At 34.0% G+C, this 20,000-nt stretch overlaps 1 protein-coding gene across 1 annotated transcript in view; it reads left to right on the forward strand.

The window, feature by feature from the left end:
- The first annotated feature begins 2,577 nt into the window (after positions 1-2,577).
- The window catches only part of LOC144445884 (monocarboxylate transporter 13-like), a 59,163-nt gene continuing 41,740 nt past the window's right edge, over positions 2,578-20,000 (forward strand). Inside the window, exon 1 of the mRNA XM_078135525.1 lies at positions 2,578-2,715. Within this exon, the coding sequence (XP_077991651.1) occupies positions 2,578-2,715 (138 nt within the window). The remainder of the gene's footprint in view (positions 2,716-20,000) is intronic.

Below are 20,000 nucleotides of genomic sequence, written 5' to 3' on the forward strand. Positions count from 1 at the left end.
TATTTCATTTCATCGTTAAATCTCCAGGTCCTCACCTTTTCTCGAAGGATGGCTTTATTTGATTACAATTACGTCTTAAGCCGTATTAAGCATTTTACCTCTAATTGTCGAGTCGTTTAATGCAAACTCACGCACCCTAAGTAAATACACATTATTGTGTGGAACCAATATGTATTCATATGCGTTCATTAGCAATTTTTGAGCGTGAAATGTTGCATCGACAGAGGCTGACAGACGCTTGGAACATGTGTTTGAACATGTTTTTTAAGTTGAGGAGCGAGGAAAAGTTTCTGCTGATGATGATTAGATAATTAATTAATTAATTAATTAATTAAATAATTAATACCTTGGAAAATTCCAAGAAGGCTCTGGTATTTCATAACATTGTCTTTGTATAGATGAAGTATTCCACACATCACGTACGAGTGTAAATTGATAAAGTCAACTTTAACAATTTGTTTTTAAAAATAGTTACATTAAATATATATTTTCAAGTGCAAATCTATGCCCGTTCAACTAACATTGACTTACACATCGTCTTTGCACACTGTGTGTCAAACTTTGACAAACGTTTTAAGGCAATTACTTCACAGGGAAGTATAAATTAGATGTTCCCTTGACTACAGGTAAATAAACACACCATGAAATCAGTTTGCTGGGGAAGAATTGCCTCGTTAACATAAAAGGTCTATAATAGTGATTGAAGAAGACGACGTATTCACGTCATTTTGTGACACCAACTCAACACGACACTGACAAATGTGCATCTATTAGCAGGTGTCAATCAGGATCATCGATGTCTCCTGGGTATATTGAGTGATACATGATGGACATGTCATTCTATCTCATGGACCATATGAAAGGAAAACCACGCTGTGTAATTCAGGCAAAATTGTAATTCTCTAAGAAGACATCTGGAGGTCTGAAAACGATACGATGCAGAAGTTTTCTTTCAAATAACTTAAGGGTGGTACTATTCCTGTTAGATAACACTTCATTGATACCCTTAAGACGATTTGAGCGTCTTACCCCAGAGAGCTCATTTAAAGACTCTCTCAATCAAGGCATATTCCGTTGATTGGATTTTCCTAAAAAGTGTATAGTATACAAATGAATTTCATTTAACAAACTTCATTGGAAGAGGGTTATGAATTCCTCAACAAACGTTCACCTTTACTGCACCATTTGATAACATATATTTGTTATTAAACGAGATAGTACAGAAGAACCGGTATTGTCATGCTTAATATTTACTGAAACGCTTAATAACATACATTTTAATTTGTTAATATTAAAAATGATTCTTTGGAAGTATGAGGCAAGTGCTATGCTAACATCTGCAGCTTCATAAACATGTTTAAAATATGCTTTTTAGTTACTTTTTTTTGTTCAAAATCAGTGTTTCCTCTTGCTCTGAATTCATGTAGTACTGTAACTAGCAATCAGAATGCCAACTTGTAAAAAGAAATTGTTTTGTAGAATGTGCACTTGAATTCAATGTTAGATCTAATCCAATATACTCTGCAAAATGTATTTTACAGTCACAAGTTGCTGTCTTCCATACATCCGAAAACTGTCGACTTGTGCTAACAACCACTTCCTAGTCGTGGCTATGGGTTGGCATTAATTGTTTACCAAAACGTAATAACATTCTTGATTTGAAGTTAAATGGAGAATACCCATGTCGAGTACTAAACTTTTAACCAATACACACATCATATATTTGATAAGTTGAGAGCTTTCGACTGCGAACAGTCATCATGTTCACTCACAAAGTGCCTTGACCACGGAAATTGCTCATGCACGTAGATCTTAGGTAAAACGTAAAGTCCCTCATCTCTGTTGAGGTTGCTAGGGCAACTCTTGATGTAAATGGCCTCCTTTATCTACTTTCTACTTTGATTGGGACAACGTACTAATATAACCATTAAACCTGACGTTTGAATTTCTTTAAAATGTTTACATAGCATTCAAACACTGCCATAATTTTGCTTTTCTCACAATACAAAATGCATATATATTATTGCATCGCTTTTCCTGACTTTTATGATTGTATGGGAAGTGAGTGTCCATTCATGCACTGTGCCAATCATTCTTTGGGCAAAGAGCCTTGCTTTAGACATTGTGATCTAAAACCATTAAAACACTAGTGTAATGAGTCAATCACAGCAATACAAGTTCTCCTAGTCATCGTGATCTCTAAACTAAAAGATTGGTGACTTCAATTACGTCTCACTACGTTGTTTTCAGTCAATTTCCTGGGTTTTTAGTACTGCTGTAGAAAATGTTATATTTCGCTTATTTTTGTGTTTAGATTTCCCAGTTTTCAGACCCTTCGGGGTTTTTTCCTTTCGACTTTGAACTCCGAGTTGCAATTCCGCCCCTGCACATGTTTCAAGATGTGAACGCGGAACCAGACCATTTTTTTTCTTTTGTCTTACCAGAACGTAGCCACTGAACTAATATACCAGATGGGCAAGACAATAAGGAAGACAAACTTCGAATGATAAACAATGCATTTGAGCGAAATAAAAAGTAATTTAACACAACTCTCATGGCAAATGTTATCACGTAGAGATGGAGAGGACAAATCTGATAGCGGTGCCAGTGAGAAGAGTATTCCAAACACGTTCGGATGTGATAGTTTCTTGGAATTTCCTAAGTGCAGAGCATTTCCTGTTAAGAATTGAGTACAAAGACAAAGTAACATACAAAGTAGGATTCTTTATTTTAATATAAAGCCACCTTTTCCTGTAGTGATATATTCTTAGTGGATACTGTTGTTTTTCAATAAGTATATCATTTTTGGCTGAGTAAAGTGCATCCGGATGCTAAAAATGGTGACCTCATTAGTCAACTAAAGTATAGAAGGAAATCTTACACTTTATGAAGCTATTTTTTTTGTGTGAATATACACTTCCATTGTGATTTTTTTGAAACAGCAAGTCCCCTTTCTGTACTGAACAAACACACGTACGTGATTATAAATATGCAGAAATTTGATATCGGAAGAATTCAAGAGCCATTGAAGATATTGCTTTAACCTTAACTATTTACAACACATTTCTACTAGATGAAACATGACAGGTCATATATTATGGTTTTAAGTTATAACCTTTTAGGCTATAACTATTATCCCTAATTGACCCAAACTTATAACATACTAATTACCATCTCACGTTCCCTGGGGTATCACAAAAGGTTAGAACTATCATTTATGACAGTGGCCATCCATTTCAGTGTATCGTTTGAATGTTAAACGAGCAATTAATTATAAGACACCTGACAGGAGACCATTTGTATATATGCCATCTCTTGAATCTTCCGGTAAATGAGAGTAGCAATGAAGCTTTGTGATTGTCATGTAAATAATATTAGAACGTTTATGCACGCCAAAGAGTGAGCTAATTTCTTAAATATCCTGATAACAAAAGCAGGATGTAGTTTACGTTATAAATAGATTGTGCCAACTAAAATTAATGAACCTTGGCAGTTTGGACTGATAAATATAATATAAAATGTATATACTTTTGATTTATACATTGCTTGGAGAAGTAATTTAATTGTGATACTCATAGTAGGAATAGGGAACTTACAATCCAGACTGAGCATGCTCAGACGCAAAGGATTATGGGATTATCTGTGGTTATTGTAATACCTAATCTGGAGCTACTGATAAAATTAACCTCCCACAATGGTCAGGGTGACTATAAATTGATTATTTGTGGTTACAGACAATATATCAACATTGTTTACAATACTAATCGATTAGTATTTATCATCACATTTCCCATGATGCAACATTCAACATGGCGGGTTTGCAAGTTCCCTATTGGATCGTATATAAATTATTACCTTAAACACTAACGTCTTTGCTTCATTAAAATGAGTCTTTGCTTCAGTACCCTAAATTACCAATTAATATCACTAATAAATAAATAAATAAATAATCTTCACAGAATTTACCTAAGTAACACATTGAAGCATGTTATTGAAGGTGATTGTCTTGTATAATATGATTTTAAGCGGTTACTTATTTCATTGGTTGGTTACACGATTTTCCGTAAGGATGCGCTTTCCATATTATTTTGCTCTGGATCCATGGAATGCATACTTTGTTTAATTTGAAATGTTCGTCTTCACCTTAATGTAGTCTATTAGGAAAGTCTGTTATTTTGACTTAATGGATTTTCACAACATCTTTCTTTTTAATGGTATACTATACTCAATTGTTTCTTCGCCTCATTTGATGCTATTAACTTGGCTTCTCAACACAAACAAGTATACGTTAATGGCAAAGAAGCCCATTTCCCAAGATAATTCAACACCTTTCAATGTCTATAGTTAAGCCGACTGGATTTCGGTTAAACGATTGTTCAAAGAACATTTATATAGCGACATTAAGACTGTATAGCGTTCCCATATATCGTTGTGATTCTATCTTTCTCGTACAGATTTACTTTGCCCTACGGATATTGTATTGCTCCTGTACTTTGCCCTAATCAGCGTGAATTCACCTCTTTTCAAGAAGGGTTAATATGAAGCAATGCTGAACAAAAGAACTCATTCGAAATAAGTCCAAATTATTACACCCTTGTATACTTTATTACTAGTGCCTAGTCTAGACAACGTAAGCACATTTCAGCGGGGAAAAGATACATTATCTTTATGGAAATACCAGTGCTTTTAGTTATATACCAAGCAACTACTTATATACCGAACAGGGACATACAAATGGATTACTATTGACTCTTTCCCTTTTCTAGAATTAACTTCCATTGCATAAAGGTGATAGGTCTGGTATCAGTTGATGGAACTACCTTTACTCTCGACGTGACTTTTAAGTATGTGCGTGTGCAACGACATCGTAATTTAAAATCATTTCATGATCATATAACGTGCAATTTATAGTTCCTCTCCCTTCATTTCATTTCATTTACAGTTCCTAGATTACCAATAATACAAAGATCTGCTGTTCTTTTTGTTCCATATTCAACATTTTAAGGCAAAGCAATACTGATAACCCATTAAGCAGCACTACCTGCATTATAACGGTACACGTTTTGGTGGGCAAACAGACACATAAAAATGTTCAGCTATTGGAAATATAATGTATATGATTTTTCATTTGATAAATAAACGCCTGCAGCAGTCTAGGCGACGTCATTATTCACCATGTCTCCTAAACATAATACTAACCATCATCCTGCCCACCCCACGCACCTCTGTCTAGCCCACATGTCTACCGAGTACTTAATACATCAAATGAATATTTATTCCTTGCATGTTCACTTAGTGAATAATTCACTGATCGGGAAATATGCTGTCAACCAGACCAAAGGCTATTCCGCGTGAAGAGGCAAATATGATAATGTGTTGAACAAACACACACGCACACACACACACACACACACACACACACACACACACACACACACACACACACACATACGCTCGCACGCACGCGCACACACACACACACACACACACACATTCATACCTATATAGATGCATACACTGACTGTGTCTTTTGTGAGTTCTGGAACGTTTAAAGGCGTCTTCAATAAAATTATAATCAATTAATAATGTGTAAATAATTTAGGGAAATTTATTAAGAGTGAGTGGAACATGATTGATGATTTTAAATGGTATAAAATCTTGCCATCGTATAGGCGTGAGTAGAGAATGTCATAAGGTCTCTGAGGCTGTTTTTCTCAAGGACTCATTTTTAATATTAGATTCGACAGTATGCCACGTGAAAGTCGGTCGTCTGTAACATGAATAGAAGGGAAATGAATGTTAAAGTAAGTCAGCTGACGAATTTGAAAGTATATAACCACTGTGTTGATATATTGACTATTTGAACAGTACTGTATAGGGACATTCCATGTCTTTTGAATAGACTTATTAAAGAAGTGTGTTTCTAATATGTATGTATGTTCGTGACTTCTAATGTTACTACATTTCTGAATTGTAAAAGTTCATTAGTTAATCTCAGGCCTAAAAACATTGTTTGGTTCCAGTTACCCGACCCCACATAGTTTTCCACTGTCTACCCAAAACTTGTTTATATGTATTCAGGAAAAAAATAATAAAATCAAGAAAATTAAGAAGTCTCTCTAGAAATAGTGGATGCGGAAACTGACATCTTCTTAAAAAGACAATATAAAACTGTTTTTCCAATCTGAAATGGCTGTACATCTGATGAGAAGAAACCAGTAACACAGAGACCGTATATGGAAAACAACGGAGAACATAACTAGACACTCGCATATGAAAAGAAAAATAAAAGAAAATAAGAAATCTACCTACCCCACCTATTCTGAAATTGAGCATAATCGGAACCACACAATATTTTTTTGTTAGGCCTTACAAATAATGATATTTTCTAATCCTTCTATCCTTAAGGGCACAAATTACTACATTACTGTGTGTACACCATTTAGATTTTCGATTCGAGGAAAAAAATTGAGACAACCGCTGTTATTGATTATTATAACATTAATATTTTAGTTACGTTATCAAAAATTCGTATAAAAAATCCCACACGCAATGTTATCAAAAACCAATTTTCTTTTCTATTGTTATAAGTAATTTTTCAGAATTAAGATCCTTTATATATTAAGTCGAATGATGTAAATCGCCAATTTATCACGATTTTGGTTACATGAAAAATTGACCATTTATTAACCGAGTATTAATATCTAGGCACTAACTTAAGCTTTTCGGCGTCATCAAAGACTTTCCAAACATGTTCACCAATGTCTAATACGAGTACCATCATGCGTAAAATTGGATAGCGTTTAGTGTGTTTGGGTCAATTTGCCTGACTTGATTGCAAGATATTGGGATATATACTTTGATTTTGCTGCCTCTAGTCGTAATAGCTTAAATCAGCACACAGAACACAATTAAGGACAGGCGGCCATGAAGCATCGAAGCCTGCGAGATTGTCATCAAAACTGGTTTTAATGGTAATAATTGCCCAGACTCTATTACAGTTTTTAATTGCTGAGACCGAAATTTGATCGATTTTTGAGGGTTGTTGATGTATTTGGAGAATCATTGCAAATAAGTCTTCACACGATTCCAGCTATTGATTTCAGGCACATGACACGCAAGTCTATACAAGCTTTCAAATAAGCTTTCAAATAACCCCACTGACCTTTTTTGAATGATGGGAACGTACAATTAAACCAAGATATCGATATCATTATTGCCTAGATCTTAATTGGCACTGATTCAATTGTCATCACCTTTTATACCTGTACTTCTTTGAGAATATCTACAGCCAACTACGAATATTACGTTAAGTTACACTATCTGCAACTGGAACGTTTGGTTATATATGATTGACTTCCTTGTAATATCGTATACCACTAACAGTATTATATCACATATGGGGGCTGTAAAATATGGTGTATTAAAATTGATTTTTGGGGGTTCGCTCGTTAAAATCAATGGCCCTCGTACAATCACGATTTCAACATGTTGCTGTACTACTTATGGATACGATACACCGGTCTCTAATTAATATGTATAATGTCTAATTATTGGCATTTTAACAAAATTCAGTAAAAATACAAATTATTCATTGTCTGTCAAAACAAATAATGCTCCAGTTAGGCTAGTGCAGCTTGAAGTGCTGCTGCCGACTACATGTTGATTCCATACCGTTTTAGTAGTCACATCATGACCATATGTGTTATTGTATACAGACCCAATTCTACTTAAGATTAAAGTCTAAGTGTGAAAAACAGTTGTCTGACACAGAGATACAGAGAATGTGATCTAAAACAAAGGACTGGTCCTATGTTATTATTATTATTATTATTATTATTATTATTATTATTATTATTATTATTATTATTATGGCTCTACTTAATAAGTCATAACTAATGCGAGAAACCGGATTCACCTTTAGAAACGTTCAAAATCTGATACTGAAAAAAAAACAGTATCCATCTAAAAATCGAAAACCAGCGTTGAGTTTAATTGAACTGTGTATCTTTTACAGTGATTTAATGCAAAAGTAACAAATATGTGATAAAGGAAGAAAGATACAATATGTTTTTCAACTATGACTTTTTCAAACCATATGGCTAGGTATAAATATCTCTCGTAGTACACAGAAGTAGAATCATTGCATTCATGGTGAAATCTTTGCAAACGGCTGAACTGGAATGAACATATGGCGCTGATTCGATTTGGAAGCCGGACGGGAAAAACAGATATCCGAATTTGGTAAACCCAGTACGTGGTAAGATAATGGATAAAACGTGTTCCTATCAAAATTTCAGTAGCGGCAATAAATGTTGTAAATTGAAAACGAAACACTACAACCAAACATTTAACTTTTTTTCACAGGCAGCAACAATTCCATTGCATGCACACTATAATATTCTTAGTATGCGTTGCATTAGTGATATATCAATTTTTATATAAAACAAGTATATATTAATATTATCTGCGAGAATGAACTTTTTCGCATGCAACTGAATATTTCCAATAAATCGTGAGTCGTATTTGAATTTGTTGGCATTTTGTTAATATAGACACCTTTAATCGTTACTTTATTGCTCAAACAATATGCGATTGCGACATTTATGGAAAGATGACGACATGCGTTGGTGTATTAAACTAAGCGCAACAATATGTCGGCTAAACAACAGACATTCCGTTAAATAATCTATTTGGGGAGTCATAAGTATTCAAATTGGAACAAATATTTATATGAAAGATTTTTAAACAAAACAAGACAAAATTCAAAATAGCAATTTAACGGACATAAAATCTGAATAAAGCTGTACTAACTGCAAGGGGACGAACTGTTGAAACTGTTTTGTTAGATATTATGATAACTTATAAATAATACACTCTGAACAACATTGAATCACCTCAGGGTAAACCTCTTTTATGGTACAATACACTCAATCAAGTGATTTTGTGGGTCCGCACCTCAAAAATCATCGCCCCAAAGAAATCCTGATTTCAGTCTCTTACTGTACTATAGATTAATCGACCTCCAGTTAATATGTACAATGTCTAATTATTGGTATTTTTTTAAAATTCTCAGTGAATGAATTGCTGGTTGCCTGATCAAAAAAATAATGCTTGATTTACAGCTAATACGTTATATATAATACAAATATGTAAACTGACAATTCTTATAGATTTTGTTTGAAACAGTGTGCTTAAAGCAAATAAAATATCTCCATGTTATGTTTCATGCTTCACCGATTGCCATGGATACGCACAATTGAACACGGCAGCAGATCAGGTAATGTCTTGTAGGTATTTATCTAAATAAACGTAGTCGGAGTTAAAATATCAGAACATTCACAATGGGAAGAATGTATTCAACGTTGAAATCTATCTCCCAGTTTTGGGAAACATTCTTTTGAGGATTCAATTTATTATTGCCTGCACAAAACAAATATTGTTCGTTCTGAAGCAATAGAAATAATAACCTTATTTGGAAAAGACATTACGAATCTATTTCCCGCAATTTTCTATTTTTTCTATATTTTCCATATCCTTCTATAGATAGAGCGATCTAATTTAGTTTTTACATATCCTGTTCATTTCATACAAATTGTATTACTCGAAAATTGATGAGGTACTTTACTCGTGGCGACAATGCTTATGTAGACATGTTAGATAGTACGAAGGAAGAAAGGAAGGCATATTGTGTTTGGAGAATTCACATAAAATAATAAAAAACAGAAAAATTAGACGTCACTGGGTTATTTTCTCAATTCACTTTTATAATGTGCAATCTCTGGAAGCGTTTGTTTTCGACGTCTAAATTTGAATCCTGAATAAAAGGAATTTGTGTTTCTGTTAATAATGATGAAACGCAATTTAGAAACCATCACGAAATGCTGTTGCCTTTGGCTCGCCTTGTCAAACGTGAATGATTGCGATAGCTTTCCGATTCATCACAGTATATCGTAAATCAAGTCAAGTAACATGCTAAAATTAATGAACCCCTCTCAAAATATGTAGTTTATTTGTCAACTCCATGTGACCGATTGAAATTCACAGCAGTAACAATTGTGACTAGTACTGCATTTCAACACGCACTCTGACACGGTGAAAACCACTTGAGCAGCCGCCAAGATAAATTGAACGATCGTGTCCAAAGTTGCGCTCTACTTATGAAACGATAATAATAGATAATATTACTTTCCAGTAAATACAAAATAAAAATAACTGCTCTAGATATTTTAATTTGATATTTTTGGCAACGAAGTAGGTAATGGATCGTACAGAAGTATAATTCGTGTGAACGTTTCTTTTTCGAAATGATTTTGCCTAAAGGTAATCGCACAGGGACTTTATGTAATAAAATGAACATTTTTAGAATAACAGACTGCGTTGAGTGTAGAGGCCTTGTTTTGGACAATGGGTGCATTACATATAATTTCAATACATGTACGTTCTTACTGTTAAGTCTTTCGGAAAGGAACACAAATCGCTTTAAAAATGAAGATAAAATACAAACCTTACGACAGTGCAAAAAGGTTAAGCCAGTCGTGAACTTAGAATCACCTTTAAAGCAGAGAATTGTGAAGGCAGTTCTTGTAATTTCTTTCCACAGAGCATATTCTACTTCCTCGGGAGCCCTTCCGTTACATTCAAAAATGTCAAGTATTATTAGGATAGGGTGAGATGTGACACCATCCAGTAGGCCTTACCTCAGGAGGAAATGAAAGTTGATAACACCGGACACAAAGATCCGTGTTTTATTTCTATGGTAACAACATCGCTACTCTATGAGATGCATGAGGAAAAGTATTTAGTAAACAACTGAGTGCGCCATGTCTTAGACACTATTCTTTATGTAACAAAAACCCACACCAGCAATTCTTACTCTTTTCAAACCCATTCTGAAACATATCTTAGGTAAAGATAGTTTGTCTTTTTACAATGACTCCAATATTTCAATGTTACCATGTTCAATCATCTTACTTGCAACTTTCGGTAATAATTATACTGGCAAACCGAAATTCAAACACAACAGAAAGGTGTGCGGATGGCAAGATTGATGGAAATGGCATGAGTGACTTATTAGGTAAATATATTAAAAAGGAATAAAAGAGAAAGATTTTGGGGTTGGTTGGATGGATAGATGGATGGGTTGACAGACAGTCAGACAGACAGACAGACAGACAGACAGACAGACAGACAGACAGACAGACAGACAGACAGACAGATAGACAGACAGACAGACAGACAGACAGATGAACATAGACGGAGGGATGGATGGATGGATGGAAGGAAGGATGGATGGATGGATGGTTGGATAGAGAGAGAGATAGATAGATAGATAGATAGATAGATAGATAGATAGATAGATAGATAGATAGATAGATGGATAATTTGATATTCTCAGAACACCTACCTGTATAATAACATACTGATAAATTGTCATTTTCGTGGGATGTTGATAATGAGATATCAAGTGAAGTACGGAAATCAGCAAAGGCCCTATGCCGCTTTTTCACCCTTACGTCTCTTGCATGTATCAGATTCACGTCGCCTTTATGATAGTAACATACGAGACACCGAATGCGTGCTTGTTGCACTTGTTATGGTAGCCTGTTCCACCTGTGTGCAATCTAACATAGAAAACTGTATTAATTCGCTATTTTAAATACCGACTCTGTGATTGGGGGATGCGAATACGTTTCTATGGCAACGTTGTGACATGTGCTAACCCAACGCTCTTTCTGTAAGAACGATGTGTTAAAATACGACAATTCACAGCGCCTCACGTGTTAAAATAACCACTGCGCATCGTGAACAATCAAACGAACGTTCTGTTCACGTGTCTGAATTCTGTATTTTCAAGGGCAATAAACCTTCCGAACGTTCGTCGGTCATTAAGTAGAAAAAAGTTTAATTATATTGCTTAGCAAATTAATTTTCAGATGCGCACGTACGTTAATCAGAAATCATCTTTCGTTGATTAAGCCATGAGATACATCACTCGTATATTTGAAATATAAGCACACATATAAGAAATATTTGACCCAGCACAATAACAACATTAGTGTTGTAAATTTTGGAAAACATGTACGGAATACACAAACAGTAACCTGACAACACATTTGTTGTGAAATGTTTGTAACAAAATGTCAAAATGTGAAGGAAGCTGATTAGCGGTATTATGCAACAATTCCCTATTCATCATCATCATCATCATCATCATCATCATCGTCGTCGTCGTCGTCGTCGTCGTCGTTGTCATCGACAACGAAAATAAAAACATGATATCATGATATTCATATGTTATCCATCGTCTATCGCTGGCTTCACTCTAATTTCTTTCCCGTTGCTACACCGTTGATCGAATCCAAAGCTGCCTTACCAATATTTGATGTGATTTCGCCACAATCGCCAAATAAAATACTGTTTAAGGTTTGAGGAGGAATTCCTGGAGCCACTTTTGAAAATCGTCGGCTCCCGAATTCCGCCATGATAACGTACAGGTACAGGACGTGCAGGATGCCAACAAGTTTTGCAACAAGCATAGTAACGCGCATAGCAGTGGGACAGAAAGTAGTCCAAAACGGCATGGTATAAATAGTTCTTGAGTACATATTATGTGTTTTTATTTGTTTGAATATCTCCCATAGTAATACCTAAAAGGGGAAGCAATAACCGTTGTTATAGTCAATTTGAACATTCAAAAGTGTTTAAGAACAACATTTCCCTAGATTTACATTCCTGGTATAGTTGTGCAAGGTAACATTATCATGAAATTCTGTCATCGAGTTCATTCTGAAATAAGACAAGCTGATGAATATTACCTCTTACCTCTGTTACTAGTTCACGTTAATGTCCATGCTATTTCGATGGACAAATGGACAGTTTGCAGACTATAGTGAAAACCACTATTTATGTGATTTATCTAAATGTCACTTGCACTTGCAGGTAATCCTCATAGCGCCATACTTATTGAAGTCAAACTATGATTAATGCCTTCGCTGGAAATCCAACAAATATACACCCTTTAACCATAAGAATCCAATATATTCCACAAGCAGAAGTTTTCAAAATGAATGTTATGTTCTAACATATGCTTCATGACAAAGTTATATAATATCTCGCTTACTGACCTTCGCGGAATGAGATTTATATATAACTTTTTACAGGTAATGTTATGGTAATGGTTGATTAATAATCATAAAATTATGAAAAGGCGTTTATTTAGATTTATTTCCAACAAATACCATACGTCAATGCGTGTAATCTATACTAGCTTGTCTCAACATTAACATATTATTATCATTCATAACGCATAGTCAAACTGTGTATCAAGATATCGATTTTCACACATCATTAGTATCAACAGTAAATATTTCTGACTTTTGAAAACCAATTGAACATACAATGTATGAACATAATTTATTTTTATTATTTAAGATTACTAAAGTAGTTATATTATTGTCTTAAGCTAAAGGCCAGTCAATGACATCAATCATATACGCCAACTCACATATTCATCCTTACATTTACATTACATTACATTACATTACGTTACGTTACACTACATTCCATTACATTTACGTCATATTACATGATATTACACACGTCCCACTACATGTATCGCATCGTATCAAATCACATCACATCACATCACATCACATCACATCACAACACATTACATTACATTACATTATATTATATTATATTATATTATATTATATTATATTATATTATATTATATTATATTACGCTACAACACATAAAATCACATTGTATTACATTACATTACAGAAGGCTACACTTGTTCCTCTATCAACGACTATGAACCAGGCTGGTAAACAATTTGATTATATGCTGTAAGTATTATGACTTGATAAGTCACATATTTCTATTCTAGAAGATACTGTCAGACACTAACAGCTGTATGTACACATGAAGGTATTATATAACATTGTCATATTCTTAGTGTAAACTCAAAAAAATTGCGTGATGTCTGCTTTATGTCATAAAAAAGTGTGACGTTGGTTGGAATCTTTAGAAAACCATAAATCTGATTATTAACAGCTGCAAGTAAGATATGTTTCGGGTTCTATAGAACACGACAAAGCATGGTAAAGGTTGTGGTAACCGAATAATCATTGATTTCCTGGTGTCTCCTTTGTATGGGATGGAGCTCTAGATATAAACACTTGCATAGCTTATTATGTTGGTAAAAGTTACCAAAAACATACAAACTGATTGACTTCCGTGTAAATAATTTAATCGTTGCATGTCCTTTAATACGTGCTCTGCTGCAATCGATTCAATACAATCGATAGTCTCTGATGTAAAAGACTTATGCTCACGGCAAACTTAATATTAATATTAATAATGGGATATATTTTATAGCCTCTTTCAACAGTGAGTGTTAGCACTCATAGCACTTTACAAATATTACTCCAGGGAAAATCCTATGGCGGCACAACGATAAAATAGCTTCCAATTGATTAATGTAGTCAAATTTTATGAAACTATGCTACGAGATCAGATAATATTGATGTCAAAATATTGTTTACATTGCCAATTGCGAAAAGACTTATGTGGTAAGCAACGTCTCTTGTGCGTATTTCGTTTGACTAGACAATTCACTTAAACATTCAAATTGTATAAAGTTGTGCGATGTGATCATGTACTATAGGTGTCAAAACAGTGTTTATCGTGCAAATTGCGAAACTAATCCAATCTAATCTAATCTAATTTTCTTATATAGCGCATTCCATAAAACTACCACAATGCGCTTTACAAAGCACAGAAACACGAGTACAAAAACAGAATCAAGCAAAAGTATTGTTGAAGAAACTGGTGATGTTAACAGCGTCATGTGTACGTTTTTCATTTGACTGCACATGTCAGTTAAAGTTCACAAATTTATTTTAATATTCTTCATTGAGAATAGTATTATGACCTTAAAATTAATTGGAGTAAATTTGAATCATCGTTCATCTGTTATTTCTGCTTCATATTCCAGGTCACGAACTGACCTACCATTGTTACTTTACAAGCTTATTAAAATATGTTATTACCTCGAATAATAGCATGATCTTGACATTGGTGCCAGTTACCATTCAGTTGATGTTGTTACTTGGGAATAATATATTGCATACTTGACATTGGAATGTCCTTTTGTATGTAGCGGCGATGTCAGCCAGACTTGTAAATAAGGTCGAGATGTAAAAATTTGTTTTTTTCATAAAACTCATTCATTTATACTCCTTCAGGTCTATGGAATTCACCACGCTAATTTGAAATGGCATACACTTATAAAACTTCACTCGTGTTATGAAGAACGGATATTGATGTCACTTTACTTAAGCTAATGAGAAAAAATCCTTTACTTATACTAATCACAAAGATTATAATGTATTTTGTTTTCCTTTTAGATTGATTGCTACATTAACAAAATGGTAATTCCTTTAATAATCATAGAGATCAAGACAGCGTGAACAGGGTAATTGTTTTTCATTATCTAAATTCCAGAGTAATCCATTTACCTAGGTCATAACTTTTTTACGACATCCTGAATGTGTTTGTTTTGCCGTGACATTTATTGACATTTAAAGTGCATTTTTTATGATTTGTGTGGAAAGGAATGGTTGGCTTCAAAATTGGTTTCTGTGTTAATGAGGTTGAGTAAATAGAGGTATTTTCAGAAATTTTGAATTCTGAAGAGTAATTTCAGAATTTCATATACATTTCACTCGGTTGCCAAGAAATACCAAACTTTAACTGCTTTTCGTCTCGTTCTTGCAGTGGACACTATTACCTCATAGGTTTTCATATGAGTGAATGTGTATTTATGAACAATACATATTCACTAGTTATCTGAAGACATAAGCACTTAGGAGTCGTGAATATTTATTGTTTATCTACTACATATGTATGCCTACTAAGACGCTTAGGCAACAGTGTATCGCTGCTAGAACAGTAGAGGTGAAGAAAAGTTTCAATTTGGTGTTTCTTGGGAATCCAAATTTGTCTGACGTCGAATCATGAAGTAACTTTCCAGAACTCAAAGCTTATGAAAATGCCTTTATTTCATGGGACGACGGTGCTATAAACTGCTATTCTAAGAACATATATGACAACAAACATTAACGTCATGATATTGTCATGATCATTAACTAGTTTCATTTTACACACCTTGAGTCATTATTGGTCTTTTGCTCAATGTCCTTAATTTATTTTTTTAGCCTTGAAATTAAGATGCATATTCCACAGTATATTCAATAGCGTTATTTTTACTAGCTAAAACGTCATGAAATATGACGTCATACCATTCCGATTCATTGAGATATAATAAACCTTACCATACATTTCAATGCGAACTATATGAAACAAATTCTCAAGCTTAAAAAATTACCGCTTTGAAGTTGTCCTCTTCAATTAAGTTAGGCCTAAAAAATATAATTGTTTGGTTCCGGTTACCCAACCTCACCTAGCTTTTCACTGCCGACCCTAATTTGTTTTTACTTATTCGAGAGAAAAAATACTAGAATCGCAAATATTGTGAAGTCTCACGAGAAAGAGTGGACGCGGAAACTGACATCAACTTAAAAAGACAAAATAAAACTGTTTTTCAAATTTGTAATGGCTGTACATCTGATGAGAAGAAATAAACAACTCAGAGACCATTTGGACAACATATATATATATATATATATATATATATATATATATATATATATATATATATATATATATATACTCACACAGAAAATAACAATGTATAATTATATAACATAAAAATCTACCTATCCCACCTATTCTAAAATAATTCAACGAAACTGGAACCACACAATTTTTTATTAGGCCTTAGCACGTTTGCTAGAAACGCAATACACAGTATTTTAATATTGCAATACGTTTTCTTACTGTCTGAGTACGTTTTGAACGACATTGGGTTCACTTTAATCAAACTGACGATTGACTATCGTCTATACCATAGTAAGTGCTGAAGGACTTTTCAACACGTGAAATGATCTCCATATCGGTAGCATATAAACATGGGCCTTTGACTTCAATCAAAAGGACACCTTTCACGTTTTACTAAGTGTTCAGCATTGTTTAGATAACGTACAAAGTCATTGTAAATAGCATCGTGCGTTCTGGTTCACTCTAGACAGACAGACAGACAGACAGACAGACAGACATACATACATACATACATACATACATACATACATACATACATACATACAGACAGACAGACAGACAGACAGACAGACAGACAGACAGACAGACAGACAGACAGACAGACAGACACACACACACACACACACACACACACACACAGACATACATTTACTACATTAGCATATCGCTTCCATGCTAAAAATCCTCACAATTCAAATTATACATTATGATATGCAATTCAAAATGTCATGGGTACAGACTTGAAGTGTTTATTCCGAGGTGTTTATTTCATTTCACCTCCATAACGTGAACCGGGCAAATATCAAACACAACAAGTACAAATCAACTCAACTAAGTATGGAAATGTATATATAATCTGCCAATGCTAATTGTGACGTAATGATTCGATATATCAGGGAAAGGGAAAGAAACAGTATATATTAACCAGAGGGAGACCATGAATTATGATGTATCTTCATTCTATATACAACAAATTATAAACAACACAATGAAGATGAAAAAACCTGATTTCTAAACAAAATATCCTTTATTCACTCCTAATTAGCATCGAGGGGATCACCCTGCGGTTGTCAGCTAAGTATGGTCCTCTCAATACTTAGAAGTGAAAAAATATGCTTTGTTTAGAAACCAGGTTACTTTTTAAAGACGCCATTGAATAATTATGTACAACAAGAAATTGGCGATAGATATCCAATTGCAGTGTAATATATCATTTGGTAAATAAGTTATTCAACCCATTGTTAGTTTATTAAGCAAACCACAATTTCCATTACTGTTAAAACAGTATGGGTACTCCATGAAGCCAAATGTTTTGACCCTTCATTTTCAAGTGGCTTCCTTTAATGGCATCCGAAAACCTACATTACACTACAAATATCCTCGGCGCCAGCTCCAGCTTATGAATAATCCGTTCGAGTATCGGAGAGACTTAACTGTGTATAAGGGTCCTTTGAAAGGTATTACGTTAGTACGAGATAGGTATCTCTCCTTAGAATACTTTTAATAAGGTTTGAATCGAAAATAATAATGATTACGTAAATGCCGCAGTGTGCACATTTAAGTGTTGCCGTACGGATGATGCAAGTAGACTAGACGATACCTCAGACAGAATGAAAAACTTAATACCAAGCAAATTGCAAGCAAAAAGATTACCGTATGACCTTTACAACAAGATATTAATTACCATGCATTCTTGTTCAATTTACTTGGGCCGGCCATAAGTGAGACATTTCCTCTACATTGGAGCCTTTTGAATTGTTTTTTGTGACTCTTTTTATATTCAATTGGTTGAAAATTACTAATGTTACGCCTAGGGCCTCTTGATAGTGTTACGTTTCAAACTGGTATATTTTATTATTAAAACTATGTTCCTAATCATAGTAATTTGAGATAAATATTCAAAACATCATTCCTACTCAATAAACTTATGAAATGATCTATTTTTAGATTTTGATGGATAACGATGCTAACATTGTCCTTATAATTATAAGGAAGGTTTTTAGAGGGTCATTTCATGATTTTACATCATGTACATTACATGAGATTGACTCGAAACTTTATCCTCATTCATTGATCAGTGGAAGTCCTTGCCTTCCATATGCATTGTCTCATGGAAGTCAGCAGAATGAACAACATCTGTACGTGTGCTTATCTTCTTAAAAAGATCATGGATATTTATGTTCCGCTAAGTCATATTTATGTCTCTTGGCGCCATCTATTCAACTTTTCCGTGCGTAAAGTTATTATTCACGAAATGTATCTGTTAGGGGAGGCAGAATGTTTGAGAATACTACATCACGCTTTGTAGAAACACGTGATTTGCAGGGAATTTTAATTATTCTACAAATTTCGATAAGTTGACGGAAGATACTACGGATGCTAAACATTTCAAACCACATGTGCATACACGACCGGCATCAGAAAAAAAGAAAAGAAAAGAATATAAAGAATAAAAGAAAAAAGAAAAAAATAATATTTCCCATGTTATAAGCTAGAATGTTGTAAATTGTGTATATCAAACGGAGAACGTGCTTTCTGAATACTAAATATAGCATATAAAGTAATGTAATAAATAGATAAAGGGTTTTTACTCTCATCTAGTTATTATATGCCTGGGTATATTAACGTTGATAACTGTAGGAATGCATACCCACTTTGAAATCCATTTCTACACTTTATAATCGTTCTATAAAATGCCACTTGAAAAACGTTTAATGTTTACAGTATGTAGGCATCTTCATGTCCTTCACCTTGTAAACTCTTGAAGCACATCTTAAAATGTTAAGAACTGTTACTAAAATGAGTTGATGGAGATGAAGTCACAGTTACTCTGTAGCTTACACAAGTCAATCATCTAGATATATGGTCACAATCACGCGTGGTAAACTATCTCAATTTCCTCCATTTTCCCCAAGAGTTACATATACCGTTTGCAATTAGAACTAAATTCAGGGACACAGTACTCAAACATTTGTCATATTCTATAGTATAAGCAAGCACATGAAAGCGTTTACAAGTTATAAGCCTCTTCAATGTAATCGCAAATAAAAATGCTAAACACGATACATTACAACACAGTACACATCATGCTGCTTTCATGAAAGGGTTCACAACAAGATAGTAATACGAATTATATATTTGAAGGAGTGATTCCGAGCATAGCGTATTTTTATACTCAATTCCACTTAGACGTATTTGAAATTTATCAACATGTTTGTTCACGATAAAGAATCTACAACAGTTAAAATTTGAAGCAAGCAATTTGCATTAAATCTACACAGAACATCTCTTCTATATAGGCCGTCATTACA

The sequence above is a fragment of the Glandiceps talaboti genome, chromosome 14, assembly GCF_964340395.1.
Source record: "Glandiceps talaboti chromosome 14, keGlaTala1.1, whole genome shotgun sequence".
In the NCBI taxonomy this organism is placed as follows: domain Eukaryota; kingdom Metazoa; phylum Hemichordata; class Enteropneusta; family Spengelidae; genus Glandiceps; species Glandiceps talaboti.